A 23,756-nucleotide genomic window follows, 5' to 3' on the forward strand; every position below is an offset into this window, starting at 1 on the left:
GCATTCTCCTCCCGCTCCTCAAAAGCACCCCGGCCCCCCCCACGCCCCACCCGCGGGGACGAGGCCTCGGGAATCCAGGGGAGTGTCTGTGGGGGCGCGTCGCGCCTCCCAGCTTGGCCAGCCCCTCTTCCAAGACATGGTGCGAGCCCTATTGTAAAAGCTGCGCCCCTGAAAGGAGAGCGGTGCTCTCGGCGCGGGGCTGCGGGGCTCCCAGCGTGCAGAAGCCCTGGCGATATTTTAGGGTGGGGCGGGGAGGGCCCAGGATTTGGGGTAGTGGGGGTGGGCGGGGAGGAGGACCCGGAGTGGGAGCGGACTCTGTGAGGGAGTCGGTGAGAGACTATGGGGAAGGACCAGGAGCTGCTGGAAGCTGCTCGCACGGGAAATGTGGCTCTGGTGGAGAAACTCCTGTCTGGCAGGAAAGGAGGGATCCTGGGCGGTGGATCTGGACCCCTGCCCCTGTCTAACCTGCTAAGGTAAGCGCGGCAGCAGTTTCGGGATTGCCTACCTCGTTGTGCATGGTGGTGGGTACGTCCTCATGGTTATTGCACCTGCTGGTTGCCCGCTATTCATTCTTAAATTAGGTAGGAAAACAGACTGGATGGAGAGGAGGCATGAGGCTCCCAGTCAGGCTGATGCCTTAGAGTCTTTGAGTAATTTTAAAATAGCCTTCCATCAATGCGTCAGTAGCTACTTTTCTCTGAGCTGTGGTGCAGAACTTGTACATGTTGCTGGGAGAAAAATCGACGTTCTAACCCGCTTTCCATCAATGTTTAGTATATACTTGCAGCCTCCAACCCAGCCGTTTTTATCTATTTAAGTAAAAATTGGCAGAGAAGCTATTGCGTGCATGCAATTACCCTGCAAAAACCATAGCCTTGGGTTGCTGCTACCTTTTCTTGCAGAAGGCATTTGCAGTGCTGTGGATTAGGATCCCACAAAATGAAGAAAGTGAACCTTGTGGTGAGATGTCATCAGTACAGGGTGTGTGTAAAACTTGATGCGTCCAGTTAGGCAGCCAGCCCCAGCAGTACTTCCATTTACCTGGACGTAGCTGAGTGAAACTTGGCCATTAAATCTCAAGATGAGGGATGCCAGCTCAGCATTGGGACAGTGTGTATGCAATGGGGTGGAGGCCTTTTAATGTGAAGGTGTTGCAGGTGAGGTTAATACTGCTTGGAGACTCTAAGATAACACTAAAAAAAAAAAAAAAGATCAAGGTCTTTATTCAGCAGGCAGTACTTTAGAAATAGCAGGGCCGATTTGCATATTTGAAAAGCTGTTAACTTAAAGGTTGCATTGATGAACAAATGAAATCGACCAGGAGGAAGGAAGTCTGAAGAATATTCACTAGAAGAAACTTAAGGAAATTTAGTTTCTAAAATTGTTTCTGTTCAGTTATCCTGGATGTTGGGAGGCATCAATCATCATTCATATCTTCACCCTAAAGCATCATTTAAAAGAACCCAAGTGTACTTGTGACAAAATTTTAAAGTGCAGTTGATTTTCTTGGTTTTAGAAAACTATTTAATGCCACTCTGGACAGTTACTTACTATAAACTTTTGGATGATAACATTGTGTTATTTAAACAAATTCTCATGCTGCACGGTCAGACAGTACTGGCTAATAGGAAAAATGAAAACTATCTCCTGAGATACTATATAGTGAAATGAACTTAGTTGAAAAACAGTTAATGGGATTTTAAAAAGCTCCATATGTGACCATCTGTGCATGTATGTTGACAATGACATTTTATTGGAATGACAGTTCACTTCAGAACAATGAATATTTATGGGACTTTTCTTTTTTTCAATAGGTCTTAGAAATGATGACTCTTGTGTTTACTCCCTTGTTAAATAATTCACTTTCACAACTCTGGTTTCAGATTATATTACAGAATGTAGCTTTACTAGTTGACTTTAGTCACATATAATTTATATAAGAGCAGTTTACCTGGCTACAGTTTTAAGGTGCATGTAAAGTAAATACTAATATATCAGTAATAAAAATGATTCTGACTGGAAGCCCCCACCAGTGCTGTTCCCCACTAGTGCTGAAGAGACTTCTAAAAACAATTTCTTTGCAAAAGTGTTGAAGAATTTTTTGAGAATTTCAGTTAAGTTCATTGAGATAAATGGTATTTTAAAAAGACCCTACAGGTCAACTTAAAGGTAAACATCTTTTAAGTACTTTCTCAGGGTGCAATTTTAAAAGAGACTAGATGTCAAGTTTAAGTTTGCTACTTAATGTTAGCAAATTTCAAATAAAATATCAAAATATCAAAATTTGATCCACAGTGCACTTTTTGAATGAGAGGTTGTCTCTTTTGCTGGTTTTGTTGGAGGTAGAAGTAGAAACTCTACAACAAGAATTCACAGAAAACAATGAAACTAAAAAGCCATGTTCTTTAACATCGTTTGAAGTCAGTCAAAACCAGTCAACTTTGATATATCTTTCTCACAGTTAATAAACAACTGAAACAGTGTCTCTAAGAAGTTGACCCTTTGCAAAAATGAAATTTCCTAAGAAGGCACAATTGTCTCTATTTCACAAGTGATTATCATCAGAAATTTATTTACAAAATAATGGAAAATGTGGCCCCTGCCTCTTCAAACATAAGGGCACTTTGAACTTTTTAAATATTTTGGAATGAATTGTGGAATAGGCTTGGTACTCTCCTGCCCTACTTTGTGACTTGTGTTGTGTAATAATAGTGTCAGATCCTGTGCTGAACGCGAATGTCTGTCATCTCACTCGGCTCTTCTATCAGCCTGAGGGCTGATCCTCAGTTCACACATGGACTAAAGGGAGAAATATTAAAAATTTCCCCAAAGTTACATAATTAAGAATGATAAGCATTTGAAGTCCTGTGATACAAATTTGCTTTATCATGTTTTAACTCTTACTCATTTAATCTCTTATTTATAGAAGTTTAAGCTGAACAGCATACTTAGTCTAAGCTAGATTTTTTTTTTGCTGTGAGTTATATTTAAAAATCCTTAAAATTTGTGTTTCTTTTTTCCTTTAAAAATAAAGTTTCAAAACTGCCCTTTGGGGGAATCTGGCTAAGAACTTTTCTGAAGGTGACTTTGATTACATATTACCTGTTAAGTAAGGAATAGCTATGTGATGGGCAATCAGGTATGTTTGGGTGATAACTGCAGTTTTCAAAAGGAGATTGATCTTGAGCAAATGTAAAAACCTCACTACATTTCACTGCCCTCTTCTATTAAGGGGACACAGTGATAGCACTTATCATATAGGGTTGTCATAGGATCAAATAAAATATAAGGAAGGGAATATAAAGCACTTAGCACATTGGTGTTCCCCACTAGTATTGTTATTTTTAACAATTTTATTTATGCAAACAGAACTGGGGTACAGGCCAGAGGTGCAGGGGCAGTGAGAGTATTCACTAGAGTGGGGAGCAAATAGGCAGATCGATGAAGCGCACTGCTGAGGGGAGCAGCGGGTGGCTCAGGAGAGGTCTGCTGCACCATGTGGGTCACCTCTGGGCAGGGGATCCAACTCACCCTGAAGTGGCCACAGCTTGGCTTAGCTTTGCAGTGCAGTGCTCCAAACTGCTGTGCCACCAGGGAGGTATCTTGATTCTTTATAAGCCTTAAATCCTAAGCATTTGCTTCATTTTGTTTTGGAAGTAAATTTCTGTTGTAACTTTTCCATTAGAATTACAGAATTTTTATATGGAAAGAGGCCTTTTAATTCAGTTTCTCATCTAGAGAAATAGCTCCAAGATCCATTACTAATTATTCCAGTCCTTCTTAAAACCTCGAGTGACTAGATCCATTTCATTTTTTGACAGCTCTAATTATTAAAAAAAAAAAATCTCCTTTTACTGAGCTGAATTCCACTTCCCTGTACTTTCTAGCAGTTGGTGCTACTAGTTTGGCATATGGGTTAAGTTAAAGTAGCGTAGTCATCTGCTTAAATTTTGTACTGATTCACTTAATAATATGGTAACCAGAAACTAATAAAATATACTGACTGTTGTTTGACTAGAATAATATATACTGGGATTAGTGAACTGTTAAAATGAGAAAACAAAAACAAAAACAACAATCTACAGAAGAGCTTTAGATCCTTTTTAAAGAAAACTGTGAACATCTCAAATGTGCATTAAGAAATATGAAGTGGTAAACACTAAAATGTAAATAGTACCCATTTTGAATGATGCAATAGTGGATGAATTTTACTTTGAAAATAAAATAGAAGCTATTTAAAACATGCTATGGAGAAATTCTTTCCTTTCTGTTGTTGATCTAAGACCTAAGCTAGCAGGGGTCAAGATTTTCTGAGCTATTTATTGGCTTTGGCTAAAAATGAGCATATGGTCAATTAAAATTTACATTTTTTGTTTATTTCATTTTGGTGAACTGATAATTCATAGCTCCCCTATGTACACATGTAAAAGTATTGTTTGAACTTAATTATTCCTATTACTTTTTATCTTTTCTTGTTTTTGCCTATGTAACCTATCTAGGTCCTTTTGACTATGGAGTTAATTTCGCTCCCCTGCATCACCTGTAGATTTAATAAGCAAGTTTTCTAAAACTGGAATAGACCATGATAGATTCCGAAAGGCCTTCTCTTCAGATTTGTATAAATTTAAACATAGTAATCTTCATGTATGATATTTTTTACCAATCTTGAAACCAGTTACTAGAGCTATTAACTATTTTTCTGCAGTACACCCAAGAGAGTATTAGGAAATACTTCACCACTACCTTTCTAAATTAACACTATGTTCCATTTATCACTTTCCTTTGATTTAACCTTTTAGTAGTAAGTCCATAAATTCCACCCAAATCCTGCTTGTTTCTGTGAACTGTTGATGATGCTTAGTATGGACGCATATTTCTCCAGTCTTCTTGCATCTCATTCATTTGAGTCTGGACACCTGCACTCATTTGCAGTTAAGTGACCTGTGATCTCTGGCTATTTGGAGTTTCTCTCATGTCTGAACATTATTTTTCTCTCTTATCTGGTTTGAAAATGAATCATCCTAGAGAAGATAGAAGCAAAATACAAATAGGGGAGAATCAGACTTTTGGGCATTCTTAGATAGTCATTGTGTCCTAAAAACATCCACAGTTTTTATTTTACTACAATAACTGTACTCTCACTCTTTTCCTTTTTTTAAAAATTTAGCTGAAAGTGACATTAGCATATTTCCCTGGACAAGTAGGCACTGCTCTCCCTTGTTTGCATTTATATCCCTACCATCTTCTTTCATACTTAAAGAAATCTGAGCTTCCCAGAGCTCCTCAAACTTCTCAAATTGGTTGCATCTCTCTTTGTCTTCCTTATATTAAATTATATGAGATTTTGTTTTCTTTAACATATCACTAATGAATCAGCTAGTAAAACATTTTAGAGTCTTTATTTTAATCCAAACAAAAGTAATTCCCATTTAAATTGTTTCCTTTTCAGGAAGTCTAGATTATGAATTATTTAATGCCTGAAATTTAGTTAATTTTTTCAGTGCCTTACATAATCCAGTACTTATAAAGTAAACTTGGTAAATTCTCATTGAATACAAAGAATATAGTTCTTAAAGTACTCTTGTGAAAAAGCAAATCAATAAGAAGGTGGGGAAAAATAATCTTCTGTCACCAAAGACATAAGGACTAAAGTTCTTATGAATTTTTCAGACTCAGGATTCTGTTTGTGAAGTTTTTGGTGATGGGCATAAGGCAAGGAAGCAACTTAGAAATATTGTCATTTTCATAACTACCCATGCAGATCTGGGACCAGTTACTGGTACGCTGATGTAAGATACTTCAAGGAAAATGCATTGGTTAAATGGAATAAATCATAAACAGGGCAGTTAAACTGCATGAAAATGTTATATCTATAAAAATAGTCAAGTTACAAGTGGGTTATCTATTTTAAATAGTAATGATGTTTGAAGCAGTGATTGCACCATTATGTTCAGGGAGCTGTGTCTGCCAGAGTGAACAGTGTGTCAGCTGCATGATGGGGAGTGAGGAGAGAGAGGAGAGGGAATTTCGGTATTGACCTCCTTCTCTGTTAAGCAGGGTTTTGAGATGCCTCTTCAAAACTGTGAAGCTGATGTGCGGCAGGGAATCATGGCAACTATCCTCTGACTTTTACTCAAACTATTAAAAAAAAAATCCCTTATTCCTTAAACCAGTTCTTTTTCTTTTTTATTTGTTGTATAAAAGAAATAATGTATTAAAATACTTTTTTATTGAGTTTAAATTGGTTTACAAAACTTTATTTGATTTAATGGCATCGCATCACAGTCTTTATTACATTACCCTTACAACCAAGACTCCAAAAGTCTTCAGCCACAGACCATTGTGCCCCCTTCCCATCTAGTTCTTCCCCTCTTTCCCTCTACTAGTCTCAATTCTAAAGTCATATTCCTAGGGTTGCTTTTATCTGACCCTTTGTTTTGTTTCTCTATATTTTGCATATAAGTAACAATCATCAGGTATTTGTCTATCTCCTTTATTTCTATCTGTGTTGTAAAAGGCAGGAGTTTATCTTTTTTATAGCAGAGTAGTATTCCACTATGTATATCCACCACTTCTTCCTAATGTACTTATCTATCATTGGCACTTAGTTTGTTTCCATAGCATGTAAACATGTGCTGCAAAGAAACTCATACATCCCTTCAAATTAGTGTTTTTTGGGATCAGTATCTAGGAGTGGAATTGCTGGATCATATGGTAGATCTATTTTTTAATATACAGAGAAATCTCCGTACTGTTTTCCATAGGGGCAGGGGTCAGCCTACATTCCCACCAACAGTGTATGAGGATTCCTTTTTCTCCATATCCTTGCCAGCATTCATTGGTCTTTTTATATGGGCCATTGACACAGGAGTGAGATGGTATCTCATTGTGGTTTTGATTTGTACTTCCCTGCATTTAGTGATGATGAACACTTTTCATGTTTCAGTTGGCTATCTGTGTGTCTTACTTGGAGAAGCCATTATTTAGCTTTCTATTCACTTTTGTGTAGAAAATTTGTTGTGTTCTTAATGAATTACTTGTAGATTTTGGATATCTGCCTCTTGGCAGGTGTATGCTATATAAATATTTTCTCCCAGGGTGTTTTTTGGTGCTTTGTTTTGTTTTAGTGATAATTTCTATCCCTGCATAGAAGCCTTTTTAGTTTGAGTAATTCCAATTGGTTATATTCTCTTTTGTTTCTCTTGCTGTTGGAGAATGAATCCACAGAGACATCTGACCCATATGAAGCTTATGTCATGAAGTATATTATCTCTTTGTTTCTTCTATGTATTTTATGGTTTCAGGTCTTCCCTCCCCCGTTTTGAATCCTCTTCCTCTCCCTTTCGTATTGATGCCTCCAATTTATAGTTTGCTAGTTTTGTCTTTTTTTCCCTTATCCTTGTTTGGCTTCCTTATGTTCCTCCTACAAGTGATGTAGTTTTCTTTTTGTGTGGTGTTGGTCTCTGGGTAATTCTGGTACTCGTACTCATTAAATATGTTTGTAAGTATTCCCTCTTTCTCATTTTTTTTTTGAAAAGTTTGAGAATAGGTATTAGTCATTTAAGATTTGTTAGAACTCACTAGTGAAACCACCTGTTCTGGATTTTTGATTTTTGGGAGATGTTTGGTTAATGTTACAGTTTCATTGCTTGTAATTGGTCTGTTCATCAACTTGTCCATTCTTAAATTGTCCATTTTAGAGTGTCTCAGTGATATTTTTACAGTTGACTTTAGAGTAGATAGGTCTCTGACATGCATGAGAAACGTAGAATATTCAACAGTGTGACTTCAGCGATTTGGTTAATTCATTTGCATCCTGCAATAACTTACTTAATTATGCATTTGAAATAACATTGGGAAAATTTTTCAAGGAACCTGTTATATGACATTATTCCCAACTATTTAATTAGAAATGGAAACAATGTACCTCCAATAGAGAATTAGAAAAGACTAATTTCAAACTGAAGAACCAGAAAGCATTTAACATTTAACACATTTTAGTGTATCTTTGGTTTCCATTTTGAACATATTGCAGCATAGTTTTAGTTAATTAAAATAATATGAGTTTTGGTTAGTCATCATATGTTGATATGAAGGAATATTTTACATTTAGGGGAAAAAAGCAGAAGCTTTACACAGTAGACTCATCTATGTTCTGATTTTTTCTCATGGTATGGTCATGTAAACCATATGTCAGGCAGAGACACAATGCCAGTTGAAGACCCAGTCAATTCTCTTAGTGCAGATCTAGGAACTCTCCTAGAAGTAGTTTTATTTCTTTTGCATTAGTAGGAGATCAAGTGAATTTTGTATTTGTGTTAAGTTAGGGTGAGGTTTGAAATTTCTTTTAAATTTTGTTGATTTACCAATCATGTACATAATTATACAATTTTGGGAGTATAGCTTCACACGTCCAGATGCACACATACTTCGCTCACTCTTCACCAACACTTCCATGCCAGTGCCCTGTCATCTTCCCTGTTACCTCCTTTCCCCTCTTCCTCCCAGTCCACTCTGGTAACCATTTTATTTTGATGAGGATTGAAATTTTGTGATGTCTGATCAAAGGATAATTTTTTCCTCAGTTTCTTCTGCATCTCCAAAGAGTGTTTATCTGAATCTATTTCCTGTAGATAATGCTTTCTCATTTAGCAGCATATCTTCATGAGTCTGGAAAATGGAACTTGGATTCAGTTATGCTATCGCTATTTGGTTTCTATTGTGTTGTGGGAGCAACTTTATTTAAAGTACTTAATTACTTCTAGCTGAGATGAGCTGAAATAGTTGGCCTAGACTTGTCTCCACTTTTTGAAGGAATTGGATCAAATCTTGACTGATAGATGTGGACAGAAAGCCATCCATGGTTCTTAACCTACTTGATGTTTCTGTTCCACATACTACATTCACTTTAACCCTTCTTACTCAAACTTCTTTTTCTAGAAAGAAAGACTTTTATCTATTCTAATCACCAAAAGTTTGCCCTGGTCCTGGTTTTAGTGCCAATTATCCTTCTCCTTGGGGGAAGCACATATGAGGAGTAGAACTGGAATAGCCTTATGAGAAGTGGAATAAGCAGAACAGATACTGGATCTTTGAAATTGAGGGGTTTACAATGTTTGATGTTATCATTTCTACTTTTCTGCTTGCTTCAATGTTAATTTTTCCTTCAATCTTGTGGCCTCAATGTCATTGTGTTTTTCTGAACTTTATATTACCATCAGCAACTATTTGTGGGGACTGACAATTCATTATCAAGTGTGATTGATTGGTAAAGGCTTTTAGGAAGAGGAAGCTCTTAGTATTTTAAAGGGGAAACATAATTTTAGGCTAACACCTCCCCTCCCCCACCCAACTTTGGTTTTCTTGCCAAAGAACTGCTGGCATTGTTTTTTGCCAGGTTTTCCAAGGAGGTTGGATAAAGCTGATCATTTGTCTTTCAACTTACACTGTTGATGCTATCAAAGGGGAAAAGTATTTTGATTAGAGACATGAGATATGGGATATTGTAGGGTTGTTTCTGAAAAACTGTTTCTTTTTGCTGTTTATTTAGTCTCTAAGCTTTTGTTGGATATAGTATATCCCATACCAATCTTACGGCATATAGTATATCATTTGTGATTTCCAGAAGTTATTTCCTTAAATTTGGAAAATGGTTATATAACCACAGGTCGCGAATGGAATATAATTGTATTAGATTAGAGCTTTACTGTCTAATAAGATTTGAAATTCATGGGATTGAGAATCAGATTCTTTTAGGTACATTTTCTTATTATTTACAAAGATGTCATATTACAAGCTGATGTGTGTCTAGATTTATTTTTTATTCTTATGTTTCACTACATGGGGAGGCGGCATTTGAAGTTCTGATGCCTGGATCCCAATTAGCGTCCTTCCATTAGCCTCTAGTCATTTTAAGTTGCCGTTTATTCGCTCTAGTTACAAATCTGCATTTGAAATGTTTAGATATCATGTAAATATGCTAAATAAAGGATCTTGTATTTTGAGTATACTAGAAATGTCTGGTATATTTACTTACAGAATTGTTCCTGTTGTAACTATTTTACTGCTAGTGTGGAGGCTTGGGAATTAGTGTGCCTGTGTTTAGAAGGACCAGCGGGAATTATGCAGAGGCGTTCTTTGGCCTGTTAAACTCCAGCAGGGTAGTCCAGGACAGAGTTGCTTCCTGCCAGCTTGCTTTGGTTAGTGACAAGGATGGGCTTTCACATGAAGGTGGACAGAAACTTTGAAGATGAAGCATTATGGACAATGGCTAAACTATTTCTCATGAGTTCCCCCCACCCTCCACAGGTACATTGTCTTCTATGTATTAGGATATATTTAAGTTAAAAGTTATGTATCAACAAACGAACTGCTATCCATACTAAACAAGTGAATCAGGATTTTATAGGGGACTGACATCAAAGAACATTGATAGCAAGGAATGATCACTCATTATGGCAACAAGTGTATGTTCAGTACCTCATGGATTCTAAAATTAAATGAGATCCTCTCTACCTGCCTTCCACCCCATATTTGTAAAAAAAAAAATGTGAAGGAAGCATTGAAAGTGTGTAAAGCTGTAGTGCTGTAATAGAAGTACTAAACAATGTTACAGGAGTGCTTGAAGAAGGAGGTGCCCTTAAGTGTAGCTGGGAGAATGGGGAACTTCAGAGAAGGGGTGATTCTTGCATCTTTCAGATGAGTAGGAGTTTTCTAGCCTGACAATTTGGGGGAAGTTGCTTTTTGGCAGAAGAAGCAGTGAGTATATGCAGTAATAGTATATGAAAATGTAGGATATACTTTTGGGTATTATAAAGATTTTCATAGAGCGTATGTTTAAGAAGTTCATCTAGAAATGGAAAAATTTGTGTGAACTCTAAGGAGTTTGAACTGTGTCCTGAAGGCTGTAGAGAGGCAATAACCTTTTTTTATTTTCAGTTTTTCATGTTAGGTATTCACTTATGATAATAGAATGATTGTGTTTCTAGAAGTTATATAAAACATATCACACCACACTCATAACCAAGACACAAAAAGTCTTCTACCATAGTGCATTTGATCTCTCATTTAATAGTATCTCATAAACTTTTAAAATTGTATTGCAAAATATGGCATAATCATACTTAAATTTTAATGAGATCATACAACCCATTTATTTAGAGTTCTGACAGGTCTCCCCCATCAAAATCACCTGCAGTTGTTTGTTCAACCTTTGCATTTTCTGGACTTAACAGGTCAGAATTTGTATGTTTGAGGTTTAGGAATATAATGTGCATTTTGAGCTTCCATAAGGAACCTTTACGTACACTGAAGTTTGAGAACCTCTGATCGGAAGCACATACTATTAAATCAGCATTGTCTTGATTCTATATACTTGGATGATTTTAACTTATTATAAGTAATGTCAGGATAAAAATTGCCTACACATCAAGACACTTTTCCTGTAAATTATATTCTTAACATTTCTAGAAGTGAAATCATTACTAGTGTCCCAAATATAATGCTAATGGCTTCATATTCAGTCTTCACAACTATCCTGAAAGGCATTTATTATTAACCCCATATTTATATATGGGGCTAGAGAGCAGATTTGAATAGCTTGTCTAAACTTAGAGTGAGTGACAGAGCCAAGATTCAAAGTTAGGTCTTTCCAACCCCAGATATCTTTTTAATGTGTCCATAATGTTTATGTGTTCCTTTGGAGTCCTGTGTATCCTGGGTTAAAACATGCCAGTAAATGCCAGTATGTTTTAAATTTGTAAATAGAAAGTACATTTCTTACAAAATTATATAGTGACATTTCAATTCCTTCACAGTTTTCAATATTTTTGTTTGTGTTCATTCTTATTATAAACAGCATTTTGCTTTACATTTGCTTCTTGATACCGCATGAGCAATAAGCTGAATTCAGTGTTAAAAGAAGTTAACCAGCGATGTTCAGTCATTATTTTTGCTTTAAGACTGCATGTAACTTTGGCATTACTAAAAATTTCTTGGGTACTTGATATCTGATTTCTGTTATCGTCCAAGGCAGTTTTATAACTTGCCCATCCCATGTCTCCAGATGGGTGCAGCTTATATCTCCCATTTTGTCTCTCTCATGCAGAAGAGGAAAATAACAGTTGTTCATGATAGACTTCATTTAATGAATCTTATGATTTGTCTCTTCAAACCCAATAAGTCTGCACACACAGGTTTTGTCTGACCTTATTGTTAACTGAAGGATCTCAACAAATCTGGCATGTTTTAACTGAAGGATCTCAACAAATCTTGTCTGACCTTATTGTTAACTGACGGATCTCAACAAATCTAGCTCTGTAAAGAAACCAGGAGACCAAACAGTTTCTCTTTAGATCTGTCTTCCTCTTCCTTTGCTGTTTTATCCCTTTCTCGGCTCTAAGGCATTCTTTGACTGCTTTTACCTGAAACTCAGAACTCTCATTTAGATTTATCCTGCACCATCTCTGTTCTTCATGCCATAGATCTCCATAGGTTTCCATTGCCAATAGATGGTCTAGTAGAAAGAGGCTGTAAAATGTAATGGAAAACATCAGTCATGAGCTTGAATGAAAACTCTGCTATTGGAAGGACATTTCACACTAGCACCAAATTATTCAAAGACTTTTGACTTCAGTCTTCTTTTCTTATAAATTGGGAATAACAATATCTATTCTGTAGGGTTGTAAGGATTAGAGATGACTTATGTAAAGTAGCAAAGTGCCTGCTACATGGGAGGGACCCAAAATGGGTGTTATATTATTGCTAAAACATTAATGAAGGTTCAAGGGATAATTGTATCATTTTCATGAGCATATTTATTTGAATGGGAACTCTGGGATATTTGCATTTTTTTTATATTTGCATTTTAATAAGTAACTTCTTTAGCTACCTAAAGGTTTTTGTGTTAAACTAAATCTTTAATGGTACAGGCACCAAGACAGGCCACTGGGATAATAAATTTGTTCCACTTTCCTTAATTCCAGTGGTAGTGATTACTTTTTCTGCTTACTTTTAGGACTGTTACTGGTCAACACTGACTTAGCTTTGTTTCTTCTACATTCCTGACAAAGCAGAGCTGAACAGTTCGTGTTCTGCTGGTCATATGTGCTATGCTATGAGGTTAATGGATTCTAATGAGCCTGTCATTAATATTTTCTTTATCTTTCTTTTTAAAGCATTATTAATTAGCAAATATTTTGAGGCATGTACAGTGTGCTCAGCATAGTGACAGTGCTTTGGAGGATAAAATGTACTCTCAGGCCCTTCTCAAATTGCACATGAGAGATAATAGTTATCTATGTAGCAGTAGCTACGGATACTAGGGTAAAATAACTCCTGAGTTCCACTTTTTCTTTTAATCAGCCCAGTGTCAGAAATTGGCTCCTGGTTTTCATTAGATATGATCATTTAATCTAAATTTGACTATAAGTCAGGGTAAAGTAATTCTTTAATATGCTTATTTTTGTGTGTGAATCATTTGCCTGTTGTCCAATTACCCCAGAGTACTTAAATTCACAGTTATTAAAAAGGATATTTCTTTACATAACTACAATACAACTACCAAAAGCAAGAAGTTAATGTTGCTGCATTACAGTTATGAGACCCCATTCCAGCTTTGCCAGTTTGTTCTTTATTGGGAGCCAATTCAAAACTACCTGTGACCTTTAGTTGTCGTATCTCCTTAGTCGTCTTCAGTGTGACGATGAATTCCTCAATCTTCCCTGTATAATTTTGAAGACTGTAGATCAATCATTTGATAAAATGTCCTTAACTTTGGGTTTACCTGCTGTTTCTGATGATTAGATTCAGTTTGTGAATCTTTGACAGGAGTATCACAGAGGCATGTTGTGTTCTGGCCCATGATTCCTAGTAGGTGCAAGTGGTACTGTCTTGTCTACTTGCTGATAATGTTCATTTAAATCACTTGGCATTGTGTCTGTCAAACTTCTGGACATTACTCTTTTTCTCTTGTAATAATTATTTTGTGGCGAGGTACATTTAAATGATCCAAGTATCCCATTCCTCATCCTTTCTTTTATCGACTTTGGTAAGAATTTGCTTATCAGGGGCTGCTATTTTATCACATAGATTATAATGTGTTGATGTTATTTTTAATTTGGATGCTTTAAATTGTTCCAGACATAGCCAGTACATGTTCTTTGGAATGGCTGCTTTATCTTTTGGGAATTTCTTTCTCTGTTGCAGCTCAGCCATTTCTCCAAGAAGTCATGGTTCCTTTTATTAGAAAATGGTACTTTGACGTCAAGATTTGGGTCTAGTTGTACTCATGGCTTTTTCAGTGCCACCTCTTTTTGGGCTTTTCAACTCAGAAGTGAAATAAATATATTTGCACGTAGAAATATTGACACTCTTTATCTAAATGTCTTGAAAACTAATGTATTTTTCACAGTGATAACTCCATTACCTGTCCAACTCCAGAGGCAGGGTTCAGTGCTGTGTCTCCATCTTATATTTGCAACTTATTTCTCTAATAGTGAAAAACTTGTGTTGTGCATATGCTTACTTGATAAACGCCCCTCTCTAGAACCATCCTCCTCTCTCCCATGTCCATGTCCTTATTCCACTCAGGCTCTGCCATCTGTTGGGTTGTTCTCCTCTGTAGTCCCCTCCTCCTTTTCAGACCCTAACTCCCTATGTCAGCTGGTGTTTAAAGAGGGATACCAGTTTTTCTACTTGTGGTGTACCCCCTTGCTCAGGGTTACCCTATATGTGGATGCCCTATTCAGTCTTTAGACTGACACCTCCCATCAGGGTGTTCCCCTCTATCACTCTACTTGGACCTACTATTCACTCTTCTTGGACGTGGGTCTCTCTGCGTCATGCAGCCCTCTCTGAGGATGCCTGCTCTAACTTGCTTAAGCACTGACACTCTACACTCAGCTTTTTTTTTTTAATTTTATAACGGTTTATTTTTACATCATTTTGTACATTTTTTTCCATCTCAATTGTAATCCCCATGGGTTTCCCATCACCAAGTCACCTGTGTGCCATCACCATAATCCCGTGCACTTCCCTCCCCACACCCCCACCCCGTTTTTGATCCCATTCCCCACTCCACCCCCACAAAATGTCTCGGGTATATGGCACACTCAGCTTCTTTTAATATGGACATCCTTCTCCCCAGACTTTGGCTTTGTCACTTATGTAGTCCACTGTAGCTTCCCTCTTCCCTGTGTAGTCTGCCCTACTAGTGGATTTAGGGACTGGATTATTGGAGGAAAAGGGAAATGAGGAATTAAGAAAAGGAAAAGAAAGGAAAAGAGAATGTGGAAGAGGAAAGTAGCAATTCTTTTAACCTATGGTGATGATAATATTTTTATTATATCTCTGCAAGTCAACAATACATATAGTCTTATGTTGGAAGAAAATCAGGCGAAGGGCAATTAAGAATTCTAGGTAACATGGAGATTTTGACCGCAGTTACTGCTGTGTGGCAGATCCCTGGGACGCTGCTTTTCCTTTCATTTAGAGCAGAGATGATGATCATTTGATAGACTGTTCAACATTTTATGATGTTATCTTTCAACTTAATTGTTTTGGATATGTAGTAGGTCTCCAGACTTACTGAAAGACAGAAAATGTTTATTTTTTGCACTGCATTGCTAAAAGTCTTCATCATGATTGTCATTGAAGAACATTTTCAAGAATTTCAGTAAGGTGATGATAATGCAAAAAAAAAAAAGTGTTATGAAAGTACTGAGAGTACCTGTCATTCACTGAGGAAGTTGAGTTTGCAGAATTTGATAGAGATAAAGATTTCAGCTAGTAGAACTTTCTCGTTATATGATATTCCCAGTAAGGTTTTTCAGATGTCACAAAAACATGTCAGGAAATTAACCAAATGTATTTTAAAATATGGTAAATCTGCAAAGGTTTTATAAAAATGGCTATTGTTATAAATGAGCCAGGGCAATAAGTAATTTATACTGAGGATTCCCCGGCTTTAAATAATCAACAGGAATCTATAATTCCCAGAAATCTAACAAAAAAAAATTCAGAAATCTCTTTAGCAAGCATTTGACATAACTAAAAATTACCTTTCTTATTTGCATATAGTGGGAAAAATTAGTTGGAAGCATTGTAGAAATAATCCCTTGCAGTTTTATTCTGTGCTTTAAAAGAGCATTCAGCTTCTTATGCCAAATTCAAGAAAAAAATAAACAGCAGGCATTGCTATCAGTTTTTGTCCCCCTTTGATAAGGTCTAGGAAAATAAGTTTAATGGAAAGATGATCAGCATTTTGGTTTTACTACCAAAGAAGGAAACTAAGCAAGCCTGGATTTATATTATACATACTTAAGGTACAAAACATTACAGGATCCTACCTTTTTCTAACCTCTTTATTTTCTTATCATCAACAGCACGTCTAAATAACATAAGACCTTTTTAGAGTACTTCTTTTTATATCTTGGCTGTTTTTATGGAATCCTTCGTCTTCTATTGAAATGGTTCTTAGGCTTTGAAGTTTGTGACATTCATCTGCAGAGCAGGGACCACAAAGTAACTCTCCTGCCCATTCCCTATTAACTTTCTAAATTGAACCAAAACCCTTGAGTCTGGGATTGACAGACACATTTCTTCATCAGTGTAATACATATGGGTTTTTCCCCCTCTTATGGAAAGGAGATGAAGAAAACGGAGTATTCGAAAGTTTTGTTTGCTTGCTCTTTAAAGGGAGATGGGCTTCTAGAAGATTATAGGGGACTAGAGGAAAATAGCTGAGCTGCCAGGAGCTATATAGACCAGGAATTAAGGTAGCGAGGATGGGGAACAGGAGCGTATGCATATATTAGGGGCTGCTGGATCTCTGGGCTCCACCTTATGGTTGAGAGAAGGAAGGGAGTAAATCTCAGAAATGAGACATATAGGAAAAAATTATAAATCATTTCTTTTTTTTTAATTAGTGATGACTCATCATTGCATCTTTGTTTTTCACAGTATGGCTTCCTCCCCTCAGGTGTGGTCACCATAGCTCTCCCGCCACCAGAGTCCACTGTGCCCTCCTATCCTCTCCCCTTCGGGTCAGCTTTCAAGGCTCGGTTTAAAGTTAGTCTTTCTGTGATACACATAAACCAGAAGTCTTTCTTCACCTTCCTCTCCACTTCCCCTCTGTCCTGCTTCCCTCACTTGTTGAAAGCATCAAAATACCAGGTGATGCAGCTGGGGTTAATCCAAGTGACAGTGGTATTAGTGGTAGTGTTACACCCACTAGGGAGTGCCCACTTGTTACACCCTTTAAAACAATATTTATTTTAGATCAGTGAGAAGATCATTTAGAAAATCCTTGGTGACCCTTCGTTGACTGTGGATCCCAGTCTGAACTGAGGAATTAATCTTGGGCTACAAGGTTATACAGGTTCAGATGAAATCCAGGGTTTTCCTGTTTCCTTTCTAGTTGCTAGCATTTCTAGTTTCCCTCCCTCTTTTTGGTCTGATTTCCTCCATAATAGTTCAGCTGTTTTCCCTCAGCAACTCAGCTGTGTCAGCTTTCCCTGGTAAGTCCTGGATCAGGAAACCAGAAAATGTGCTTTGACAAAGAGGAATAGAAAGGCTAGTAAACATAAGGGGAAGGTTAAGAGAAAGAGACATGATTTGCTGATAGTTTTCTCAGCTAGTTCATGTGGTTAACTCAGGTAAGTGCCAGGATGGCCGGATAGCAGGTGAGGGGATTTTATTGGATAGATGCTCACAGCCTAGAAGAAAAGGTAAAACTCAGACGCAGGGACGCAGGGGCTCATGGGCTCCATGTTGGTTTTCAGAGCTCTCTGCATTGGTGGGCTTATGCTTCTAATCCATGTCCTAGAAATAATATTTCCAAACTCCCATAAATGTGAATCTTAAAAGAATTTCCTATGTTCCACATTTATAAATCACACATTTTGCTAATGTTTTAAGAGTCTTCTGTCCTTTTTGCAAATAAATACTCATTTTGGCTGTCTTCCAGATATGACAGTTGGTGGACATGCTTCAGTAGAGAAAAGGAAATTTTCTCTGCTTATCTACTCTCTCCCGTCTGCCTGAGATAGTGTGTCTGTCAATTGTGACCTGATTTTGAAATAATTTATTAAATAGAGGGATGCATGATGTTATTTAAAAATTTGGTATGACATTGACTTTTTAGTCCTTTATAATAAGCTCTGGACTAAAATCTCTGCTGAGGTTTATTGCTCCTCGGATTTTAGAAATTTCTTAACTCCTTCAGCGAATTTGGACTGTGTTCAGTGTCAAGCATGAGTAATGTTTATTCAGGAAATTAAACAAACACTTGTTTATTCAGAAGATGCCACATGCTGTGTTGTTTTGGGCCATGAAAACGTTATTTTGGAAATACATTGATTGTGTAGGTAAGGAGAACACCCTTTTTGTTAGTAGGGTGCTTAAGAAGAGTGATCTGTAGATGAATATAAAACACTTATATGTGGTTCTAAAAATTGAATGTTTCCATTAAATACATTGACAACTTTTCTTTTTAATTTTATCATAGTTTATTTTTAATCATTTTGTGTATTTTTCCATCTCAGTTGCAATCCCCTTGGATTTCCCATCACCAAATCACCCATGCGCCATTACCATAGACATTGACAACTTTTATGTTAAAATTTGACATATATGCCACAGACAGTAAATTTAGGTTTTTATATTATAATCTTTTCAAATGAAATTGGGAGAGAAATTTAAATGAATGCCTTTCCTTTTAGAAAGCATGTTCCTTGGATTTTTTTAAAAAAATTATCATTCCAGAATATCTACCCCAAATCCGTGTCTCTAATCCATCCTTCTCTTCCATACCCTTCTGATAGGTTATTCCCGGTGGCTGAGTCTTCTCCTCAATGGAGGCATAAATTGTAAAACATTCATTATCTTTACCCACAGTTCTGCTCTGCTGCTCGTGTGCCCCCTTTCTGTGTGTTGGGACACTACAGTGTACCATTCATCTCTGCTAGAAACCCTGGAGCTGCCTGTGATCCTATCCCTTCCCACGTGCCTCCATCCATTGTCACCACTTCCAGGAGCAACCTTTCCCACCCACTCTTCCTTTGCCATGAAAGGAATTGTTTGAAAACATGTTACTCTCTGATATAGAAATCAGTGCTTAATGAATAAAGCCTGAATTCTTTGGAGTACCAGCTAAAGATTTTTGTGATCAGACTCCTTCCTATTTGCCTCATTTAGCACCAGTCCTTTACAATGGTATCCTCCAGCCATATCTGATTCCTGAACGTGGTATTTTCATCAGGTTTCATGGACGTTCCACTGTTACCCTCCCTGGAATACCCATTTTTCCCTGGTGTGCTCAGCCCAGCCCTGTTCATCCTCTTCTGCTCAACTCCTGCATAATTATTTCTTCTGGGAAACATCGCTGGATCTCTATCTTCTCTGTATCCCTGCACCTTGCACACACCTCTATTTTTAGTACATAGAATACTGCATTGTAATTATTTGTTTTCAGGTTTGCTTTCCCTCTAGAACCTGAGCTCCTTTAGACTTGAAACCTTGGCTTAGTTTTCTGTTATCTTATGCTTAGAATATATAGGGTCTTCAAAAAATTGTTGAATGACCAAAGAGTGAATAAGTGTGGAACACCCATTCAGCACATAGTTTAGACCATATCTTTTTAGACTATACATTTTCCCCCACTTTTATTTTTCAAAGAAAACCTTGGACTGTATCTTTGAGAGCAGTTGTTGAGTGAGAACACAGGTTTGATTAGCAAACGCAGTGTTTCAGTGCTGAGGAAAAGTAAATTTCATTTGTTACAGTAGCTCTTTTTTGCTGTTGTACTGTACTCATTCCTACAAGTGTTGTTTGTAGAACACCCAGAGAAATTTAGTAACCGAATGTAAGGAACTGAACTAAGAAAACCACAAAGTTGGGTTTGGAATCCGGGACTGCCTAACTAAATAGCCAATATTCTTGCTTCATGTTGGAAAATTATCAGAGATGAGTGGTGGGTGTGGGGAGAAAAACACTTCACAACAAAGGTGAGATGTGTTTTTAGGGTAAAGACCAATTTGGAGCCATAAATTTTACTTTATACTCTGGATTCCAGAGATGTTTGGGAGTCATTTTAGGATAAGTATTTTTTGCTTGTAGTAGCTTTGAATAAGTAAAATCATGAATGAAAAATTGACAAAGGAGAGGGAGCAAAAGCAGAATGAGAGGAAAAAGTTATAATTTTACTCAGAAAATTTATATGGGATTAAAGGGAATGCTATTTATTGAGCATCTTGAATATACTAGTCTTTCAGATTTATCATCTGTTCTTACAGCAGACCTAAGGGGCAAGTATTATTTTTCCCGTTTACATGTGGTTAAAATCCCAGGTAGACTCCCACCTGAAAGAGACATTTTGCTCAAGGTTGTGAAGACAGAACCTGACGGAACATGGGTCAGACTCTGTATGATCCCACCTCATGAGGCATGGAGATAATTCACTTGATGCATCAGAAATCTCAGTGCAGCTGCCGTGTGACGATATTATCATGATGAATTAACAAGATGTCATACAGAGGCAAAATCACTTCAACCAGGTGGGTCTTTTGTACTGCTTAATTGATAATTAGTATTTTTATATTTTTAGTAGGAGTAGGAACGTAATAAGAGTTATGATCTCTTTTGGGGGTAGCTCTACTGGTTGCTCTAAAATTGAGGATTGTACCAAGCAAATATGACATAAAAACTGTTTAACAACTGCTCAAGCACAAACACTGACCAGGCACTGGCTGCTGGCTGTAAACATCTCCAGATGTAAGTGCACTGGGCCCTGTGTTAGTCTGGGCTGTGCATGGACTAGTGGGCCAGGTCTGTTTGGAAGCTTTGTCGTCTGCTCAACTGTTTAGCACGTAATATCTTACATAGTTATTCTACCACCAGATTAGTTTATATATGCCAACCAATTAGCATTTATAGTGAGAATGACATTTGAGGAAAATGAAAGAAGAGCTGTAGTAGAATAATGAAAACTCTTATTTATACGATGTACCACCTTGCCTAAGACCCAAAAAAAGCTTTACTAGTTTGGTTTCTCGCTTATCCATCTGCTTGTTCATTTGCTCATTCATTCATTTTGTATACTTTTATTTTGAGACTGTTATTTTTATCAATATGAGGAAGGATTTTTTTTTCCTTTTTAAGCTAGAGAATAGGGATAATCTGATTATAATCGATTGACTATGAATTATTTAATTTTCATCTGATTTATATATTAAATTGTCAACTATTTAAGTGCCGGGTTATGTTTGTTTGTTTTTTAATTCCCCTGCCTGTCAATGCCTAACACAGAACTTCAGTAAATATTGTGGTAACTGAATGAAAAAACTCAGAATTCAGTGAATCTAAATAAGTGTTCTTTTTGACTTAACCCCGCAGGTTGTTGGTTCCTTCAGTGACCATGTAATGAACTTTAAAAACCTGTGAGTGCCTGCTGTAGAACTAGACAACAACTCCCGAGGTGACTGCTGAAGGAGGAGATTAAATGTCAAGGCGCCACAGTTAGACAGGAAAAGGCCTTTTAAAGCTTCTCTCTCTGGGCCCTCCCTGGTGGCACAATGGGTTGAAGCACAGCACTGTGAAGCTATCTGCAGCTACTGCATCACAAGTTTGATCCCTGGCCAGGGTGGTGACCTACATGGCATGGCAAGCCTCTCCTGGCCCACCCTCTGCTCCCCTCAGCAGTGTATTTCAGTTCATCTGCCTGTTCTGCTCCCTGCTCTGTCTCTGGTGAATCTTTTTACCCCCCTTACTCCATACCTCTGGCCTGTACCCCAGTTCTTGTGTGCATAAATAAATAAATCTTTAAAATAAAATAAAGGCTGCTCTGATGTGCAGTGTCTCTCTGGGGTGTGGGGAGCAGTAAGTTCTAAGATTAGTCATGTTGGGCTGGAGATCAGCCTATGTAGAATTCTAGTTCAGAAAACAAGGGCTTGAAGTCCCCTCATTTTCCTTGGGCCTGAGGAGAGGCAGTAGTCCCTGAGACATATAGATATATATATCAAAGCATTGTTGAGATAAGGCAAACTTTCAGTGGTCAAGGTGAACAAAGGGTCTGGGAGCACAGTAGCTCTGATAGCGGAAGAGTGAACTTGAGTCTAATGTAGGTTTACTTGATTGCTGAGCTGTGTATAGGTCTTTGGATATGAATGAGGTAGTTTTCTCAAACTTAGCCCTGTTCACATTTTGTGCTAGATAATTCGTTGTCAGGGGTGAGACAGAGCTGTCCTTTTATTGTAGGACTGCTGCACCCTTGGCTTATACCATTAGATGCCAAAAATATCTAGATATTGCTGAAAGTTACCCTGGGAGGCAAAATCCTTCCTAGTTGAAATGAAGTGTTTCAGAGGTACATGGCCAGTGTTGATGAAAGAGTGAAGAAAACAATGATTATTAAGTACCATGTAGTGTTACATTTTAAAATATGAACCCCAAAAGGAATTAGGACTAAAAGTAGCCTAATTTTAGTGAAAATGAGTTGGTAGAAATGACATGAATTTCAAGAAGCCTATGCATTTGTAAAAGCATGGAAATATGAATCACAGAATTTCGTGAAGTAGTGTTAAAAGAAAGGAGATTGGAGTCACTATAGTTAGCCATAATTTAGGGAGAAATTTGAAAGTCATTTAAAAAATTTAATTAGCCTGGATTTAAGGTTTCATTATCCTGACATTAGCCAGGAATACATGTCAAAGAATTCCAATATTGAAGAACTTAATAGTATTCAATTTCCATTTTCATTTTTTAAAGTACAAAAATGCTTTAATTAAAATACTCCAGGTTTTCTTGACTTTTTTTTTTTTTGGTATATTATCAAAATTTCCTGGTATTGCTGGCCTCAAGCTTGTTGCACAACTCCTAGTATTATGGTCACTATTGGTATAGATACAGGTTTTATCTATGCTAAAAGAGTACTTTCTTTACATCTGTGTCCTAAACATTTATGGAGCTTCCATTTACATTTTTCCTGATGCTGCTATTTTATAATGAATGAATGAATGAACACTCCCCCTCATAATTGTCCCATAAATTCCCTATTATATTTGTCAGAGCAGCTGTTCCAAACTTTTCCCACTCTCCGTAAATCCTGTTCTTACCCTCAGTGGATAACGGGCTTTTATTCAACTGATACTGAGTAAATTTAGAGTTTTCTAAATGAAGTACTTCAGAATTTTCTCCTTCATACTTTTCTCCTTTTATTTTTAGTCTTTTATCTTTCCCTCCATTTCTCCCTTCCTTTTTAGTAAAACCAATCTCTGCATCTGTGCTCATGATTATTCCCTCCTTCCTCCTTTCTCCACCAAACCTTTGTTGGTTGTCCTTCAGTTTTCCTTTTATTTTTGAGCTTTACATTTTCTCCTGGTATCTGAAACTGAAATTATTCTAAGATACTCATGAAGGGGGGTTTTGCAGTCTTTGAAAAGGACTGGAATCAACTCCAATTATAACTAGGAAAAGTGGGAATTTATAGCAAGGCAAGGATGGGGGTCAGTGAATGACAAGTTGCTGAGAGGGAGCATCAGGAGTAAGGGGCTCTGTCCAAACTGCACAGCAGAATTCTTGCTGAGGGCAGGCCAGGGTGGTCTGACATTGCCTGGAGGATGGTGGAGGACACTGAGGGTGATCAATTATAGAGGGTGAGGGTTTGGCTAAACTGAGCAGGAGTCTTGCTAAATCAACAACGCAGAGATGAACAAGCAGCAAAAGCCTAGGGCTTAGCTGAGAAGAGAGTTCAGAAGACCTTG

The 23,756-nt window shown here is 37.4% G+C and overlaps 1 protein-coding gene across 9 annotated transcripts in view; it reads left to right on the plus strand.

Moving 5' to 3' along the window:
• The first annotated feature begins 1 nt into the window (after position 1).
• The window catches only part of ANKS1B (ankyrin repeat and sterile alpha motif domain containing 1B), a 755,486-nt gene continuing 731,731 nt past the window's right edge, over positions 2 to 23,756 (plus strand). For 8 of the 9 annotated variants that reach the window (XM_012720251.1, XM_012720253.1, XM_012720254.1 and 5 more), the window contains exon 1: positions 290 to 473. In XM_012720251.1, coding sequence (XP_012575705.1) covers positions 340 to 473 — 134 coding nt within the window. In that variant the 5' untranslated portion in view covers positions 290 to 339. Of the gene's footprint in view, positions 474 to 23,756 lie in introns of all 9 variants that reach the window. The other variant, XM_004675770.2, reaches the window with a different exon arrangement.

The sequence above is a fragment of the Condylura cristata genome, unplaced genomic scaffold (genome assembly GCF_000260355.1).
Source record: "Condylura cristata isolate star-nosed mole 26May11 unplaced genomic scaffold, ConCri1.0 scaffold00004, whole genome shotgun sequence".
Lineage (NCBI taxonomy): Eukaryota > Metazoa > Chordata > Mammalia > Eulipotyphla > Talpidae > Condylura > Condylura cristata.